This window comes from Taudactylus pleione, unplaced genomic scaffold, assembly GCF_031769625.1.
Source record: "Taudactylus pleione unplaced genomic scaffold, aTauple2 ptg000609l, whole genome shotgun sequence".
NCBI classification, from domain to species: Eukaryota; Metazoa; Chordata; class Amphibia; order Anura; family Myobatrachidae; genus Taudactylus; species Taudactylus pleione.
The window spans coordinates 14,412,845-14,432,993 of NW_028285011.1; the positions used below are offsets into that span (position 1 = coordinate 14,412,845).

Genomic DNA, 20,149 nt, shown 5'->3' on the forward strand with positions numbered 1-20,149 from the left:
GATGGACCACCTGCAGATTCACAAATACGTGGATGATAAACTGCGGACTGGCCGGCAGTGTCACTGAACAATAATAGTGTATCTACTAGCTACAGTAGCACACAAAAAAACCCCCATCAAAACAGATTTTTGTTTTTGTGTGTGGAATAATTTTATTCTTTTTTTTTTTTTAACACTGGGGAAGAGCACCCCTGGATGACACAGCATCCTTTTATGTACTGTGCCCTAGCCCCTTGATGGACAGGACAACACAGCCCCAGCCCCTTTATGTACTGTATCCCCATCCGACAACACTGCATCCCTTGAACAGCAGCAGCACAGACCTCCGGCCTGACAACACTACACCCTTGAACAACAGCAGCACAGACCCCCAGCATGACAACACTACACCCTTGAACAACAGCAGCACAGACCCCCAGCATGACAACACTGCACCCTTGAACAACAGCAGCACAGACAGAGCACGTCTGTTCTGCACACTCTCTACAGCCAATGGCGCTGATCACCAGAATCTTTATAGAATGTAAAACCCATGAGAATCCGACAGCGGGAGGATGACGTTTTGCCTCGTTTTCGGATCAGAGTCAGGCAGGAAAACCCGAGCCAGCCTCGAATCAGAGATCGGATTGTGAAGTTCAGAAGGGGCCGGTTCTCTAAGAACCGGACCCGCTCATCTCTAATTTTAAGGGGGTGATTCAATTGTTTAAGAGAATTAGCTCACGTCTAAAGGTAGCTAATTTAATTGTTTGCAACTAGCCCTGTGCCGATCGAGATGACAGCATTCATGCGCGAGAATGAATGATTAGCCGCTTCTCTCTTCTAAGTGCCGGACTCACTACAGTTATAGCGCACCCAGCATCCCCTGCCTTGTCACACAACGTCTCTATACACCGGTGTGTTGGCTCTCCATAGGGTGGTAATGAGAGGTAGGTTATTTTTTGGGGACCCCTTCACACAGAGATGCAACTTGCATCTGGTGTGAAAGGGGAATTACTCTTAGTAATGTTCCCTGTTCACCAGTGCCAACCATTGGGCTAAACCGGCTGCAGCCTGGTGCACCATGACTTGGGAGGTGCCACTGTGGTGGCAGCTGGAGAAAAAACAAAACGATTTAATTCAATGCTGGCAGTGGACATAAAGCTTAACTAAAGTAACTTCCAAAGTCACTGGCCATCACACCGCTTGTTAGTTTACCTACAGTACATCACAGGTGATGTTGACGGGAAAGATATGCTGTCTTCACAGTAACCACTGGATGGCTGTGCTAATGTGATCACGTAACTTACTGCTAAACCCTTTATTTTATACACATTGTACTACAATGTCATCTGGATTGGCTGCAGAGTTAAATGCAGCCATCTCTAGAGTCTTCCTCAGAAACTAAGGTCTCCTTTACACTCCACAATCATTAAATTTCCCAACCAAACGTCTACTGAATAACCTTTGTTACCTGCACATGCACAGAAGGCAGGCCGATTTCCTGTACAAACATACAGTAAGCATTATGGGCCTGATTCAGAGATGTAGGCTAATCCAATATTTACGTAGTTGAGCGATTGTCGGTAGCACTGCACACGCACCAAGATACCTCTTTGACACAGCTCGCAGTGAGGTTTCCATTGCAAAGTGGGAACGTCAGGAATCATTTGGGGGAGGCAACAGGGAGGGATGTCAAAAACCGCAGGCGTATCACAGCCATATTCGGGGCATGATGTAGCATGCGTCTGCGATCCCGTATGTAAAGTGGCTCTGGCGTCTCAGTTCAGGTGTCCATTCTACAAATTCAGATTTCCTTAAAACACCCTCTTCAATAACCAGTTACAAAAGACTTGACACCTAAGCAAACCACATTAATGTAATTAAATACTCGTATAATAGTTTTATTTAGTTGACTACATGTTGTTAATACTAATACAGGGCTTTGTTCTTTCATATGATGGCTGGAGTTGCAGTATCCATGGTTATTTTCAAACTATCTGAATACTTTCCATCTCTTCCCCCTTTCCACTGATATGTACTAATCATAAGGGATGTACCAAATCCTATTATAGAATCATTTAAAAGAAAAAAAAAATCTGCAAATATTAATCTTTCATTTGCATAACTATATTAGGCAAGAGGGACCTAAAAAGTAAACTCTTTAGAAATTGTCCAAATCCTTAAATGATATTTCCACTTTCAGATGACTCTTTCTGCTCCTTTTGTGCTGAACTTTATATCAGCTGGTACAGATAAACATATGGAACCACATGTAATAGGGTAGGAGTTTTTTGGGCAGGACAAACTCGCACCTTCTCGCACATTTAAAAGGTGTGAGTTTGTCCCACAACTCATCAAATGTAGCTTGCAAATTTGAGAGTTCTGGGCTAATACGAAAAAACTTGCATGGACTCTCACAATGTATGTAAACTTGCCCTTGCAATGCTAGTTTCATTACAAGGTGCGAGTTACACAGAAGCCTGCACAGATCAGTGAGATCCATGAAGGCTTCTCTCCTTCTCTGTAAAAAGGCAGGAAACTTAAAAAAAACAAAAAAACAAAAAAAAAGGGACATGCAGTTCCCCCGAAAAGGTGTACCAGGACCAGGCTCTGTGAGCTGGTCTGGTTGTGACAATATGGGGAAAAAATTACGTAGGTGTCCCCCATATTTTCATCAACCAGCACCAGACTCAGTGAGATTACGAGTTGTGGAAAGACAGAGAACAAAATGAGTTGGTCCCCTGTATTTTCGACAACCAACACCAGACTCTTTCTAGTGGGCATTCATCACCCTTCACTAGTCAGCCCATCTTTCCTGGGATCCCAAAGGAGGTGGGGACCACCCAATATGGGGATTCCCCTTCTCCTGGGTACCCCAGGACCTGGCTGATAGCCTGGGGCTATTCCCCACACCTCTGGTGGCAGTCGGTGTGGGGTTAATAAATTATTTTGAAAAAAAGTTTGAATAATAAGTCCCAGCAAGCCTGCCCCATTTGCTGGTACTTTTAAAACCAGAAGTAGCGGTTCCAACCATAGACTTCAATGGCGCTTTACCATCATTGCGAGTTTGCATGTTCTCGCATCCTATTACATAATGTTCGAGTATAGCGCTATAATCGCACATTTGCAATTCTCGAAGCCTATTACGTTTGGCCTTTTGAGTCAAAAGAACTAAAGAAATGGGGATAGACGGGAAGATACAGGCAAAAAAAACGTTGAAAAGACAAACAAACATGGAGGGGAAGTTGTGCACTCCCAGCAAAGGAGGAAGCTAGTCAAATTGCAGCCATGGGAGCAGTGCAAATAGAGGAAGCCAGACTGTCAACTAAATGGTCGCTTAATATGACTGCCTGATGAAGTGTGGGAGGGCATAACATTGGGATGCGGTTAATACATCAACAGTCGGGATGCCAGCGCTTAGAATGCCGACACCTGTCAGAATCCCGGCACCCCGATGTAAGTACTGGGGATAGGCACTAAAGAGGGGAGGGTTAGGTTTAGGCACGAGGGAGGGAGGGTTACGGTTAGGGGTACTTGTCGGTCAGTATCCTAACCCTATCGGGATGGCGGCGTCATGATTTTGACCATCAGGATCCTGAGCGCCGGCATCCCGTACCCAACCCATAACATTAAAATAAACTGTTTACAATATCACACTATAGTGATCTTTATAGATTGAAGTGCATGAGCCCTATATATTGGTGCCTAATGTGAGAGTAATGGGTGGAACATCTTGGAGCCACATGCAAATTTTGTGATGGGCTTTGAGCTTCTGTGAGATACACAGATCTATAAATTTGAAAAAATGTGCTTAATTTGAACATACATATTATTATTATAACCCTTATTTTTATTGCTGGTATACCCAGCAATAAATCATTTTTTTCAAAGACAGAACACGGGCTTGTGATGAGCAGTGTCTCAAGCCTAATTGACAGGCTGCCAAACTGTACAACTGGGAACACTTCCATACATGTACAATGCTGTATTTAGCAAAGCTTGGCCCAAACAGCCCAATTCCTCCAACCAGCAAACTTATGCACCCATTGTGTCCTGCATGTGCACAGTGTTTTTACATAATTATATGATGGAGAAAATGTTTGCTTTGTGTAAACTCATTAGTATTCCTACAGTATTTTGACCTAAATTGCAAAATCATAATCTATGTTCTGATAATAATGCAATACATGTCAGTCTGTACATTTTGTGGTTTCATACAAAAAGATTTAGGAATACATACTGTGCTACTTTAGAGAAAATAAATGCTAGTTATTAAAAGTATATATGGGTATCTACTACAATACGTTATGAGACACAGAAACTGTAATGTTCCATCTAAATCTCTAGCCAGCACAAATCCACTCAGTGGGATTAATGTTAATCCTTTAACACGGTCAAACAATATACCTACATATAAAAAATATGAAAGGTCCATACATATTCTTTATTCCTTTGTTGAGCGTAGATATACATGTTCAAACAGCAGGAGGTTGTAACAGTAACAAAATCTAAGTTCACTTGGAGATCAGAGAAAAAAAAACATATACAATTTTGCTTTATTAATAAACAAATACATAAGTGTAAAATGTGTTCTGCTGATGTAAGATAAGCCCACTTTGGCTATGTCACACATGACATATTTCAAGAGAATGTGCTGCATATCGGTAATACTTGGTATTGAATGAGCAGTAGTGATACCAGTATGTTCAGATGCTGCAGACAGTTATTCATTCAATAAACAATATTATGGAGAACTTTAAAAATATCTGATATCAAGTTTTATATCACAAGTGTATTTCACTTATTTATTGAAACAAAGTGCACATTTTTAATATCCGTAATTTGCAAGGAAATAGCAGTAATCTGCAAGACACACAACTGAATCAAAAGTGTGGAACAGTATTTATGTTACATGTCATAAAACAGACAATTTATTTAAATAATATTTGACTCAAATGATAAGTCGGATGTTGCCAATTTTTACAATCTATAATAGTGGTTAGGCTTCCATGAAGATCTTTTACAGTTAATAATGTAAATATCATAAAACATTCATAATTCTGGTATACTTCAGAAAAATTAATACAATTCTATGGGGGTGATACAATTCAACGCAATGCTGAATAGCCCCTGGAGGGAGCTCCCGGAGCTATTCAATTCACAGCGCTGTTTGGTCTGACTAAAGGATTTCTTCTTGCACTCTTCTGAGGGTGCAAGGAGAAATCAGACTAAAGTGTCGTTCGCGGGACTGTTTTCCAGCTTAGTGCGGCGATCACAGCCTCGCGGTCGGCACTTCAGTTGGTAAATGACGGTCTTGTGACTAAACACCCAGGTTAAGTCACGAGAACCGGCATTCTCCAACTTAACTGCTTCCCGACAAGGTAAACAGCAGGCTGCGTTGAATAGCTCCAGGAGCTCCCACCCGGGGCTATTAAGCATTGCTCTGAATTGAATCGCCCCCTATATTCACTCAGAAACATGTAAGTATTATGTAAGGCCAACTAAACCAAATACAAATAAGCACAATTATAATGTAGATCATGTTTGCCTACTTTGTAGATCTTCCCTATGGATTCATATGGGCTCCAATGGTTCCGGATGATGCAAATTCTCATCATAGCCCCGTACATTGCACAAGACAGGGAAGAAATATGGGACACTCATGGACAGTAGGCAAGTATGATGTAAATAGCATCCTAAATTTACTAATTTAAAAAAAAAAAATCACTATTTTCTAGCAATCCATGTAGGATTATCTTGAAGGCCTAATTTTTTTTCTTTAAAAATAACTTCTTCGTGTAATAAAGCCCAAAGCAGCTGTTATACAAAACCCTACCTAGCCATATACTTCTAAATAATTTATAAAAAACATTGATAAAATCAGAACAATTTAAATCGCACAGCTTTTTTTTTGTTGTTGTTGTTTAACAAATACGAAAAATATTTTTCATTCTTAGGTGTTACTGTGACCTGAGGCATTTTTTACGTATATACCCAAAAGAGAAATTAGGCACAAATGTAAAAATAAAAAAGTCAAGCTTTATTCAAAATCATAAAAAATGCAGTAAGGTTAATAGTGGTTATATTGCAATACCAGCATCACCCACAAAGGGAGAAAGGCAGAAATCGTTTCAGAAGATTGGAAAAATAAAAAATTGTCTTAAATAATATACAGCACATTGTTATCTTAGTTTGTTAAATGAACATATAATACAGCCCACTAAATTTTTCCATATTCAATATGGACACAATTCCTCCAACTTCATCTATTCAGTCCACATAGGACAGGTGCTGGAAACCATTGTTTTACACTTGCGTTTGCTGTGGACTTATATACTCCAATGAAGAAAGTGTGCTGAAAGTCAAAATTTGTCCAAAGGCAAAGAATATTGTGTTTAAAACTCCTTATTTGCAATAAAAGTGAGACTAGAATGCATACTAACCAGCGTAGGTTACTTGGCATTACTGACCTCATGAGGTATTGTGACTATAGAGGCACTCATAGCTATTTCTTCATACTGTGGAGGCGGTTCTGTGGGATTCCGTCGTGGCTCACTAACTCTGACACCCCTCTCTCCAGTGGCTTCCTCATAGGATGGGGGTGGTTCGCAGTTTGAAAATCCAGCTGACAAAGTATCTGAACGAACATCAAAATCAATAAATCCACTCGGTGGCCGAGCCCCGTCATAAGCATTTTCCACTGTACACAACACATTGGAATGTTGCAAATGGTTTCCTCCTTCATGATCATTCCTTGCTTCAGCATTGTTTTCTCTCACACCTCTAGGAGCATAAGCAGTCCGACGTCGTGCCTTTTTTTTAAAGACGCACTTCCACACCAGTAAAATGACCAAAAGGATAACAAAAAAGACTGTGATCAAGGGGAAAGCAATGTAAAATGGATACCAACTGCCATCTGCACTTGAGTCCCCGTGTCCTCTTGTGTATTCCTTCCAAAACTCTTTCTAGCAAGAAAACAAATGGTCAAACATTAAACATTGAAATTGTTACTAATACGTACGTGTGTGTGTGTGTGTGTGTGTGCTTTCCACAAGCACAGGCAAACCATGTATGTAATTTTTAGGTTGCATAACAATAAAAAACATCTAAATGCATATAGGGTGGTAATGCTAAAAATGTGAGGAAAACAAAACACACATTATAGCCTGACCGCATATACAGCGGGTAAAATAAGTATTGAACACATCAACATTCAAAGATATCAAACCATAGATGTCCATAAATTAATTTAAGTGTAATAATGTGAAATGACACAAGGAAAAAGTATTGAACACATGAAGAAATGGAGGTGCAAAAAAAGGCATGGAAAGTCAAGACACCAGCTGAAATCTATCAGTAATTAGAAAGCAATCCTGCCCCTTGTCAGTGCAAATTAATATTAGCTGGTTCAGTCCCAACTGATGGCCTACAAAAAGGGGTCTCATTACCAAGGTGTCACACAAGAAACAGCTCATAATGGGTAAAAGCAAAGAACTCTCTCAAGACCTTTGCAACGTTATTGTAGCAAAGGAATCGGTATGAAATACCGCCGGCCGGTTCGATTCCCGACAGCGCCTGGCTGACCACAGCAGAGTTCCCAGCAGCGGAAGCCCGACAGCGCTGGAATTCCCGATAGTCGATAGGTAGGTATTGACTAACCTAACCCTAACCATCCTTAGGGGTGCCTAACCCTAACCTCCCCCCAAGTGCATAACCCTAATCCCCCCTCTAAGTCCTCCGGGGGGGTGCCTAACCCTAAGTCCCCCGGGGGGGTGCCTAACCCTAAGTCCCCCGGGGGGGTGCCTAACCCTAAGTCCCCCGGGGGGGTGCCTAACCCTAAGTCCCCCTAGCCTAACCCTCCTAGGGGGTGCCTAACCCTAAGTCCACCCCAGGTGCCCTAAACCTAACCCACCCCCGCCCACGGCTGTCCGCTCGTGGCACCCAGCATCCCTTCGATCGGTATGCCGGGCGCCGGTCTCCCGGCGTCGGGGAAATGTCAGGCGTCTATATCTAGACTCCCGGCATTTCACCCTCGTCGGGATATGACAGTCGGGAAGCCGGCTGCCGGTATTAAGGCAGCCGGCTTCCCAATTGTATACCGTTGCAAAACATACTGATGGCATTGGTTACAGAAGGATTCCTAAACTTCTGAATGTTCCAGTGAGCACTGATGGGGCCATAATCCGGAAGTGGAAAGAACATCATTGTACCATAAACCGGCCACGACCAGGTGCTCCTCACAAGATTTCTGACAGAGGAGTGAAAAGAATTATCAGAAGAGTTGTCCAAGATCCAAGGACCACTTGAAGAGAGCTTCAGAAAGACTTGGACTTAGCTGGTACAATTGTTTCAAAGAAAACAATAAGTAATGCACTCAACTGCCATGGCCTATATGCACGCTCACCATGCAAGACTCCATTGCTGAAGAAAAAGCATGCTGAAGCTTGTTTAAAGTTTGCTGCACAATATTTGGACAAGCTTGTGATATACTGGGAGAATATAGTCTGGTCAGATGAGACCAAAATTGAACTCTTTGGATGCCATAATACACACCATGTTTGGAGGAGAAATGGCACTGCACATCACCCCAAAAACACCATACCAACAGTGAAGTTTGGAGGTGGGAACATCATGGTGTGGGGCTGTTTTTCAGCATACGGTACTGGCATACTACATATAATTGAAGGAAGAATGAATGGAAAAATATACAGAAACATTCTTGATAAAAATCTGCTGCCATCTACCAGGATGCGCAAGATGAAATGAGGGTGGACATTTCAGCAAGACAATGATCCCAAACACACAGCCAAGGACACTCTCAATTGGTTTCAGTGAAAGAAAATAAAACTGCTAGAATGGCCTAGTCACCTGACTTGAATCCAATTGAAAATTTATGGAAAGAACTAAAGATCATAGGGCCTGACTCAGACCCGGTCTCAAGCGCTGAGCGCTCGCAACCGGGTCGATGGTGGCCCAGAGCGCATGCGCACGGCGGAGCCGGCTCAGTCGTGCGCATGCGCGAGGCCCGGATAGCGATGGGCACTCCGTCGCTCCGGGTCTTGCAACAAAGGGGGCGAGCTGTCGATGTTGAGTGACAGCTCGCACCCTCTGGTGGGCGGGCCGGGGGCGTGGTTGCCCAAACAGAGGCGCTCTCATGTCGTTTGGGGGCGGCCCCACTGACATCACGAGTGATGTCAGTGGAAAGATTCCGGCTCTGTTAGAGCCGAAATCTCTCTGGGGCTTGCGGCCACGAGACCCTACCACAAGGGTCTCGTCGCAAGCCCGATGGTATTGATGGTCTTGACCATCGCGACCATCTTCCTGGCCGCTCGCTATAGCTGTGGATGGTCAGCCACAGCTATGCGAGCGGCCAGGAGGCCGTTGTAAAAAAAAAAAAAAAAAAAACACGGCCCTGATTCAGAGCAAGCGCTCTGTCAGAGTGTCCGGCTCTGAATCAGGGCCAAAGTTCATAGAAGAGGCCCACTGAACCCTCAAGATTTGAAGACTGTTTGTGTGGAAGAATGGGCCAAAATCACACCTGAGCAATGCATGGGACTAGTTTCTCTATACAGGAGGCATCTTGAAGCTGTTATTACCAACAAAGGCTTTTGTACGAAGAATTAAATAAATTTCAGTAAGCGTATTCAATACTTTTTCCCTGTGTCTTTTCACATTATTACACATAACTTAATTTATGGACATCTATGATTTGATTTCTATGCATGTGTGGATTGCATGGGTTGTTGCTGACATTTGGTGACAATTTCATTACAACAGCCTCATTACAAATATATTTACTGAGAAAAATGTTGATGTGTTCAATACTTATTTTACCCGCTGTATAGTGTTGATGTCAAATGCAATTGAAGGATTTTTTCCTCTGCACATATACGTAATGGCGATATTTACGCAGTTGAGCCATTATCGGCCGACTACGCATGCGTCTTAGCCGTAATGAGCACATGTAGCGTTTGTATTGCGATCAAATGTGACTATGGTTGTAGTGAGGATTTCTTCTCAAGCCATTGGGCGTGTCGTGACAGTTTTCAGGGTGTGTATCTGCCTACATCTGCGATCCCGTAAGTAGAAAATACTGCACCAGTGTCTCATTTCCCGCGGTCATTCTGCATGACCATAGGATTACTCAGATGGTTGATTATTGAAGAATCTGTGACCACTGCTATGTGTATGTATGCACTTGCTGCAATCTGCAAGAAGGCGCCTCAATGCATTGTCAGGGGACTGCATGCATTAGCATTTTTTTGCACAGCAGCTGCTATTGCATTAGCGTACATCTCTGAATCAGGCCCAGAGTACATACGCACAGTCACAGCTGCTATTGCATTAGCGTACATCTCTGAATCAGACCCAGAGTCCATACGCACAGAGTCACAGCTTCTATTGCATTAGCGTACATCTCCGAATCAGGCCCAGAGTCCGTCGCAGCTGTGATTGAGACACAGTCTCAGAAATGTCTTGCAAATATAAGTTTCTGGGAGCTGGCTAAGCACAGAGATGGCCTGTCTTATAGGTATGTTATTGGCATGCTGCAGGTGTGTCGCTGTAGCGGCTGTGAACTCAGATATAAAATCTGGCCGCTGCAAAAATATGCTAATGGACCCAATTGCAATGACACCGCAGCACAAGAACCAGATGCCTACCACTACATAATGTCTCCCACTTCCTTTTACTCATATCTGCAATACCTTGCTAGACAGCAAAAACATCAGTAACATCGAGAACCATCAGCATAATAGTGGTTGACCTGACCTCACTCAGAATTTGGGCAGCTTCCGGTGTGCATCTAGAGCTCTGGCTGCGTCTTCTGTTGCAGGGACTTAATTATGCACGCCCCTGTAACGGCGCTGAAATGCACAGACACGCCTGCGTTCCTTCGACCTTCACCCCCAAATGGTCACTTCATGTCACGTACTATGCAATTGGACTGCGTACTCACTACGATCGCTTCCTGAACGCAGTGACCGGTTCACGCACGCGCACTGCGATGCATACCCAGTGTGAAACAATCAACTGTGTGCTTGCGAAATCGTGGCTGCGTTCCTTGCTGAATTAGGCCCTAAGGCAGAATCTGCACCTAGCATAGAGCTGGTGCAATTTACGATGGTGCAACTTACTGTGGTGCGACCGATAGTGTGACTTTAGATGCAACAAAGTGATATTGGACAACTAAAGATCCACAAGGGGTCTACAGCGCCTTACAAAGTACATAAACAGAAACAGTCTAAACAAAACTAGGAAAAAGTGGCTTACAGTACAGAACATAGCAAGGAATCTGTATGAAATACTGACGGAGGAGATGCCGGCTGTCAGTACACTGACAGCGGCATCCCGATGGTTCGAATCCAGTCAGGGGAACGGTGAATACTGTTTCCCTGTCCTATTTAACCCCCTAACACTAACCCTCCCTACCCCTTACCCTAACCCTCCCGGTAAGTGCCTAAACCTAATACTCCCCCCTTAGTGCCTAACTCTAACCTCCCCCCGGTGGTGCCTGAACCTAACCCACCCCCCCCTGTCTTGAGCCTAACTCTAACATCTCGCCCCTCCCAAAGCATAACCCCAAGTCCATCCTTACAATCAGGATGCCGGCTGCCGGGATTCAGACGTCGGAATCCCCAGTCATTCAGGATTCCGGCGTTGGTGTTCTCTTGGTGATCGGGATTCGTGCAGTCGACATCCTGATCATAGGGATATTAACCGCATCCCCATAGCAAGACATGGTTAATAACCATTGCTGCATCAGCAGTCATACTGCCCAAATAAGCAGCAGGGTGGCCGAATCCAAATGTTTGGTGCCGTTGTTGGCAGTGGGGAGTTGATGGTACAAGTGAGGGACATAAAAGCCCATGAGGGAAGAGGGTCCTTGCCGTGAAAGCTTAAAATCTAAAGTACTTGCACATTCAGCCGCACAGCTGTACACCGGCAAAAGACGCAGACACGGACACTGCTGCATAGGCCCCAAGAGTCCTATGAGATGATTAGACTCATGAGATTCTAGAAATTATTTGACTGAGGTATTGAAACCCCCATTAGGTGATGGTGTCTCCTATGAAGGCCATGGAATTCTAGTTCTCCAAGTGTGCTGAATACTAAGGAGGAACAGATAAAAGATCCAGGAAGAATGACTCTGTACTCAGCATGTCAGATAAGCTGCTTTTAATTTTATATAATGTATGTTTTCCTTATAAATATGTGAATAAGTATTTTTGTTATGTACCTAGGAATTTGAATAGGAAAACTGTAGGTCCTGGCTATAAGGTGGTCAACTCTCTCAGATAAGCATTTATAGTAAATCGATTTTCACTTTAATATTTCTCTTCGTCATTTTTCTTGGATTAATGTCAATTGGAACAACACTGTTTGGGAGTTGCACTGGGGCGGAGATGTAGGATTTTATTATTGTACATAACAGAGCCTAAAGTAATTTCTAGTTGTCACATCAACCAGGATATTGTGATCCCAGCCTTGGATCATAACAGGTCTATGAATGAAGAGGGTCTTTTTGGATGTGATAAAGACATTAAGAGCTTCTGTTTACAGGACAAGTGCTAACCCCAAAGAAAGATGATGCCGTGATCCTTTATGATGCTCAGAGAAAGGGCCTGCTGGCTTCCATGCAGTTCATTGCCAAGTGAATTACTTCCCCATATGTCAGGCTTATTCCAAGGCTGCATAGTGTATCCTAAAAAAAACCTCATGGCTCATTCTACTAGTTCAGTGAGTACCTGCTGGGCAGTATGGAATGGGGCTACAACTGAGCAGCTGTGCAGGACTGTCATCTGGTCTCTGTTCACCCGATTTCACAGGCTTTATGTGTTTGTATCCAGAGATGCCAGTTTTGGATTGCAGATGCTTGGTATGGCTTCTACTGACCATATCCACTCTTAGAGCCAGCAGTGGGATGCCCCAAACTTCCAGTCTCCTTCAAAGGAGCACATTAATGCTCTTGTTTTATCCTCTTTCTATTTGTTATCTTACTCTTCTCTCTTTTGGGGCTTTGCTAAACGTAACTGAAGTGCTTCTGGCATATTTGGGTTTAGAAGGGGAGTAAACATGAACACATTAAAATATAAAGTGCCCATGCTCTTCTGTACTCACTAAACCCCAATGTGTTATCAGTGTACTCTAATGGAGGACTAAGAAATCATTTTTCATTTTGCTTTTCAAAACTTCTTGGATAATGGATTTCTGGATAAATCGTACTGGGTTGGTTTAAACTACATTTCATCAAAATGTTTTTTTTTCCAACAGAATCCCTTCACATCTGACCTAGGCCTATACACATGGTCAGCCTTACACCTCCAACCAGGGGAGTAGCGAGGGTGGTTCCAGTGGAGCATGAGCTCCGGGCGCCAAAATGGACAGAGGGCGACATTCAGGTTTCCAGAATTCATGGGGCGCTGCACAGTATAAAGGCCGCCTGTTAGTTTTATCTCGGTTTGTTTGCTCTATATCTTAAATAAGTTACGGATCTGAGATCCGTTTCTACATTTCATGCTCCCTCAAGCTGCCCAGATCGTCTCCCCTCCAGCCCTCCTTCCTCTGTGATCATCCTCTGTCACCTGCCCTTTCCTGTCAGATTGATTATTCACCTCTTACCTCCCCTATCTACTATGGGATCGGCTCTTTGCCCCTGTCTTCTCCTTTCTTCTTGGCTTCTGTCACCACCCCTCTCTGATCAACTCTTTGTCCCTCCCCCCTCCTTTCTTATTGGCTTCTGTCACCTCCCCTCTCTGATCAACTCTTTGTCCCTCCCCCCTCCTTTCTTAGTGGCTTCTGTCACTTCCCCTCTTCTCTCCTTTCCTTATTGGCAGGTACGAATTTAAAAAAAAAAAATCACTGCTTTGTACCCTGTGGAATCTCACCCTAGCACATGTATTCTGTCAATTTAAGTTAAATGATCAGAATATACAGTGTAATACAATCTGCTCTATTGACTAATAACAATGATTCAAATGAGATAAAAGTGAGATTCTAGGTGCTATACATAAGTAAAGCAATGCCAAATGAGCTACCCTTAATGTCAGATAGTGCATCACTGAAGCATTCTATTCCCCCAAAGGGGACCTCAATACCCAGTGTGATACTGCCACTGTTTGCTGTTTTTCTCTTCATTTCAGTAATCCCATTATTGGCCATACCCCACTGGCACAGTTGAGTACAGGGAGGGGGCGCTACGACATGCACTTTCTCCGGGCGCCATGGTTCTATGCTACTCCTCTGCCTCGAACTCAAATCACAATAACTCAAAAAGCCAGTCCCATACTTACAGTGCTCTCATCGTTTTCAAAAGCTTCTCTTGCCTCTTCATAGCTGCACAATTCCTCCCTGCATTCCCGCTCAATGTTCCCTTGCTTTATCTCTTCTAGGAAACTGTTAGCTCTTGGATACCGCCTTAAAATGGAGTTGGCCTGATCTTCAGACAGAAACACTAAAAATAAAATGGCACCTTTAACTCATAAGAAATAAAACAAATTGGAAAAAATAACAATCAACACAGCATTACTCCCTAAAGTAGTTCTTAAATTAAGTGTTTATGCAGTAGGCATGCCCTCCATGTACAGCAGATATTACCCACCCACCACTTTACCTAAAGCAGACAGCACGCTCACTCAAGGGGGGTTATAAATCACATAGTAATATATCTGAATCAAATATTTTCTATGTGACTTGTAAAACAGCATTTTTATTAAAATAATTTATTAATAAAATTGTGATAAAAAAAAAAATGCAGAAAATCATTGATTTCAATAAATACACTTCAAAATCTAGCTTGTTTGTTCAACAGCTTACATAGAGCAGTATTTAAAGCACTAAGGCTGGATTTCAATAACTGAAGTTAGCATTTTTAATGAACAATATCTCAAACAATGGTAGAATTATCCTTTGAAGAACGCCACCTTAAATTAAATATTTGTTTTAGTTTAAGTACAGCGTTAAACAGTTAATATAACCAAGTGTTTCTTATTCACGTTACGACACAGTGACGCCCCTTATACGATGACTACTGCTACTGTAGTAGTGCCCCTTATGCAGTTCCCCCTATAGTTGTGCCCATTATGCAATGCCCCCTGTGTTAGAGCCTCTTAAGCAGTTCCCCCTGTAGTTGTGCCCATTATGCAATGCCCCCTGTATTAGAGCTCATTATGCAATGTCCCCTGTATTAGAGCCCATTATACAATGCCCCTCTGTATTAGAGCCCCAATGCCCCCCTGTAGTTGTGCCCATTATGCAGTTCCCCCTGTAGTTGTGCCCATTATGCAGATTCCCCTGTATTAGAGCCCGTTATGCAGTGCCCTCAGCAGCAGAACCATAACTAGACATTTTGGTGTTCTGTGTGCAGTGGCCCTGTTTGCCCCCCCTCAAATGGTAAACAGAGACAGTGCGGCCAAAAAAGGGGCGAGGTCACATAGGGAGGCGGCATGGCCACAATATAGTACACCCAATTCGCAATACGCCACAAGCGGGTTCCCTTATTCACATTACAAGTAGTGTCCCTTATACACGTTACGCTAAACTGTAGTAGTGGCCCTTATACATTACACCACACAGTAGTAATGCCCCTTGCACATTATGCACACAGTACAAATTCTCCCCCTCCCCTTACACATTATGCCACACAGTACAAAATCCAGCCCCTCTTACACATTATGCCCCCCTTACACATTATGCCACACAGTACAAAGCCAAGCCCCCCGCATACACATTATGCCACACAGTACAAAGCCAAGCCCAGCCCCCCCGCATACACATTATGCCACACAGTACAAAGCCAAGCCCAGCCCCCCACATACACATTATGCCACACAGTACAAAGTCCAGCCCAGGCTCCCCTTACACATTATGCCACAGAGTACAAAGCCAAGCCCCCCCTTACACATTATGCCACACAGTACAAAGCCCAGCCAAGCCCCCCCTTACACATTATGCCACAGAGTACAAAGCCAAGCCCCCCCTTACACATTATGCCACAAAGTACAAAGCCAAGCCCCCCTTACACATTATGCCACACAGTACAAAGCCCAGCCAAGCCCCCCCTTACACATTATGCCACACAGTACAAAGCCCAGCCCCCCCCGCATACACATTATGCCACACAGTACAAAGCTCAGCCCCCCGCTTACATATTACACCAAAGTACAAAGCCCAGCCCCTCTTACACATTATGCCCCCCCTTACACATTATGCTACACAGTGCAAAGTCCAGCCCCCCCCGCATACACATTATGCCACACAGTACAAAGCCCAGCCCCCCGCTTACATATTACACCACAAAGTACAAAGCCCAGCTCCTCTTACACATTATGTCCCCCCTTACACATTATGCCACACAGTGCAAAGCCCAGCCCCCCCCTGCATACACATTATGCCACACAGTACAAAGCCCAGCCCCCCCACATACACATTATGCCACACAGTACAAAGCCAAGCCCAGCCCCCCCGCATACACATTATGCCACACAGTACAAAGCCAAGCCCAGCCCCCCCGCATACACATTATGCCACACAGTACAAAGCCCAGCCCCCCACATACAGTACAAAGCCAAGCCCATCCCCCCCTTACACATTATGCCACACAGTACAAAGCCAAGCCAAGCCCATCCCCCCACATACACATTATGCCACACAGTACAAAGCCCAGCCCCCCGCTTACACATTATGCCACACAGTACAAAGCCACCCCCCCCCCAGGTTTCTCAGTACTTACCTGTATAGCTCCAGCTCCTGAGCAGGTCTCTGTGGGAGCCGGGGTAAGATGAAGAGTCTGTCCTCCCTTGTGCCGTCTCCTCTCTGCACTGGGCTTCCGAAGGAACGGCTTGTTGGCGCAAGGCACTCTGGGACTGGGCTGGGACTCCCAGTCATGGAAGACGGTACAGCAGATGGGGGGGGGGTGGACCACATGGGGCAGGCAGCTGCAGCACTGCACGCTGTAGTGTGTATTAATTTAGTAGCGGTGCACCCGGCAGAGAAGGAGTAGGGCACACCTCTACTATTATACATTGCAGAAGGCGGCCGCTAAGAGGGGGTGATCGTGAGTGGAGGCGGCCGGGTTCTGCCCACAGGGCATGTGCGCTCTCTGCCGGCAAACCGACCTAACCACCCTAGTTATGGCCCTGCCCAGTAGTGCCCATTACGCAGTGCCCCCAGGAATGGAGGCTGTTTGCCTCAGACGTGACTCTGCAAAGTCCCTGACTCCCTCCGTCTCTCTAGGTTGCTGCTAAGCAACAGGGCACATGGGATGTAGTTTGGATGCCAACGGTCTAAATCCCGACCGCCAGCTTCCAGACGTTCTAATCCTGGCGTGGTACTAATGACAGGCGTCTAAATCTAGATGCCTGTCATTAACCAGACGCCGGAAGACCGACGCCCGTCATCCCGATCGAAGTGATGCCGGGCGTGGACAGCCGCAGGGGGTGAGGGTTAGATTTAGGGCTCCCGTGGGGGACTTAGGGTTAGGCACCCCCCCCCGGGGGAGGTTAGGGTTAGGCACCCCCCTGGGGGACTTAGGTTTAGGTGGCGGGGGAAGGGGGGGTTAGGTTTAGGCATTTAGAGGGGAGATTAGGGTTAGCGATACTTACCTTAGGGACGATCGGGATTTTCACCCTTGCCGGGCTGCCACTGTCGGGATTTGAACCTCTGGACATGCGTCCGGCGGTAATACCTACTACACCCAGGCACATTGCTATCTCTGACTGGCTTCACCGTCTCTTTCCGATTCAGCACCCTGGCCACCAGCTTGGTGCAAGATTTTTCTCTGTGACTTTGCTTCACTAAAATCATCACTGCTTGACTCCCTTTTGTTACAGATGAATGGTTCATACACATAAACCTTCCATGACCAATGCTGTATAGAATGAAAATCCCTTTAAAACACCCGGCACCAGCACCCCGACCCCCCGCATCCTGACTAAGTATTGGGGTTAGGGATTAGGGTTAGGCACGGAAGGTTAGGTTTAGGCTGCGGGGGGAGGGTTCGGATACTTACCGACAGGTGTCGGTATCCTAACAGTCGGGATGCTTTCTGCTTGGATCTCAAGCGACGGCATCCCGTATCCAACCCATACAAACATAGCAGACATAACATTTGTCCAAATATTCTTACCAACCATGTGCTAGTACCAGACAAGTCTTCCTACAGTATACATGTACAGTGGATATAAAAAGTCTACACACCTTTACTGAAATTGTAGATTTTTTTTCACTTTTTTTTCTTAAAAATGGTCTATTTGTTTTTAACCTGAATTTTATTGATTTTAATGTAATTTTAAAAAAAGCTGGAAAATGTCTGGCATAATTGATCTTGATTTCAGATTTTACATCACAAAATCCTGCAAATATCTACTGTAACATACTAACCGTGTGCCTTTAAAAACATAAAAGGTTAGTAGTGTTGTACAGGTTCATGAAAGACTGACCGGGGATTTGCCCCTTTAGAAGTGTAGTCAGCAATAGTGTAGCCTGCCTATGCATACTAGCAGCCCAATCACTAGCAAAATCATATAGTTCCTATTAAACCAGACTCTCATTGGGGCCCCTTTCACACAGTATATGGCTTAATAATGTTTAGTATAGAAACTCATGTATTGAAGGTGCCCGCGGTAGATTCCCTGAGGTTTAGTAGACACCTGTGCACTATATAGAAAATCAACACCACTCCAGCTGGGAGCTAATAAGCCTATAGTAGTAAATCAAAAAGACTAGCAGCATACACCTGTGGGACTGTGTAAGCCCACTAAAACAAGACCATCCAACAATAGTCAATGCAGCATTAAATATTCATAAATGGTGTTGTGCTAATAGCTCCTAATTACCTTATATAAAAATATCTTGACATGACAGAAATAAAAACCAAGACGCCAATATAATGTATTAAATGCAAGTAATTTATAAACATGGATCCATGCTCTTTGATATAGCCTCCTCAAACGGAAGCGAAACGCATCAGGCGTACCTGCACCTTGCCGGACATTCATGTAATTACAACCAAGGATTAGGTTATACCAAGTGTGAGACGTTTTTTCATCATACCAGGATGGAGTTATAATAATCCAGATGGAAGCAGCAGCTAACAAAAGCGGACACAAACTGACTGAATTATAGTCTCTAGAGCTGCGATAGTTGGAACAATTGGGCTGTATGCCCTAAAGTTGGGACTCCGCACTCTGTGGACATAAAGAACCGCTAGTATATCGTATCCTCTTGTGGTATGTACACGGAGGTCTGACCAAAGGAGGACAAAAAAAAAAAAGTTTTCTTGGAACACAATGTCCGGTGAGAAATACGGTCTGGATAGACTGTTTTAAATAATTTGATGTTGGTTCCTATTCTCTTTATATATATGAACTGGTCACTGCACAATATATATTTTTATTATTACCAGTGTTGATATCAATTTTATTGTGATACTATTTATAGTGCATGAATTTTTCTTGATATAGGTTTACAAAAATTACTTGCATTTAATATATTACATTGGCGTTTTGGTTCTTATTTCTGTCATGTCAAGATATTTTTATATAAGGTAATTGGGAGCTATTAGCGCAATACTATTTATTAATATTTAGTACCTGTGCACAATACAGTCCTCCTCCCAGTATGTAGTGTACCCCTTTCCACTACATATTAGCTCCTCCATACTGTATATCATAACTACCTACTTTTTTCCAAGCAGGTGGGTTGTAACGAGGGCGGAGCCTGAAGGGTCGCACCATTAAGCCCCACCCCCTTCATGGTAAATTGTCACAAATTTAAATAGGGGACGGTGCTAAAAATGGCATGATTCATGAAGAACCGCGTCATTAAGCCCTGCCCCCTACACGGGGACCCACGATCGCAGCAGAAATTCTGCCCAGTTCACTAGGAAGTAGGGATGGACATCGGAAGCCCACCATCAAATGATGGCAGTGCTTACACCATTGAATCTTTCGATGTGATGGTAACTAACCATCACATCGAAAGAATTAGATGGTAAAAACTATTTATATGAATAGTCAAGGGGCTGGGCTTAGGGGTGGGGTTCCAATATATTTTTTTCTTTCTCACTCTATACACAAAAACAGCCAGTCAATAATCTGAAGTGTAACCATATTATCAGAGATATTCAATGTCACTCAGGGAAAGGTCAGTCTGACCAGCACTGCACAGACAA

The 20,149-nt window shown here is 44.1% G+C and overlaps 1 protein-coding gene across 1 annotated transcript in view; it reads right to left on the reverse strand.

Annotated features, from left to right (window-relative positions):
- Positions 1-5,998: 5,998 nt before the first annotated feature.
- The window catches only part of PRRG1 (proline rich and Gla domain 1), a 41,317-nt gene continuing 27,166 nt past the window's right edge, over positions 5,999-20,149 (reverse strand). Inside the window, exons 3-4 of the mRNA XM_088454074.1 lie at positions 14,271-14,431; positions 5,999-6,944 (exon numbers count right to left, since the gene is read on the reverse strand). Coding sequence (XP_088310200.1) covers positions 6,432-6,944; positions 14,271-14,431 — 674 coding nt within the window. The 3' untranslated portion in view covers positions 5,999-6,431. The remainder of the gene's footprint in view (positions 6,945-14,270; positions 14,432-20,149) is intronic.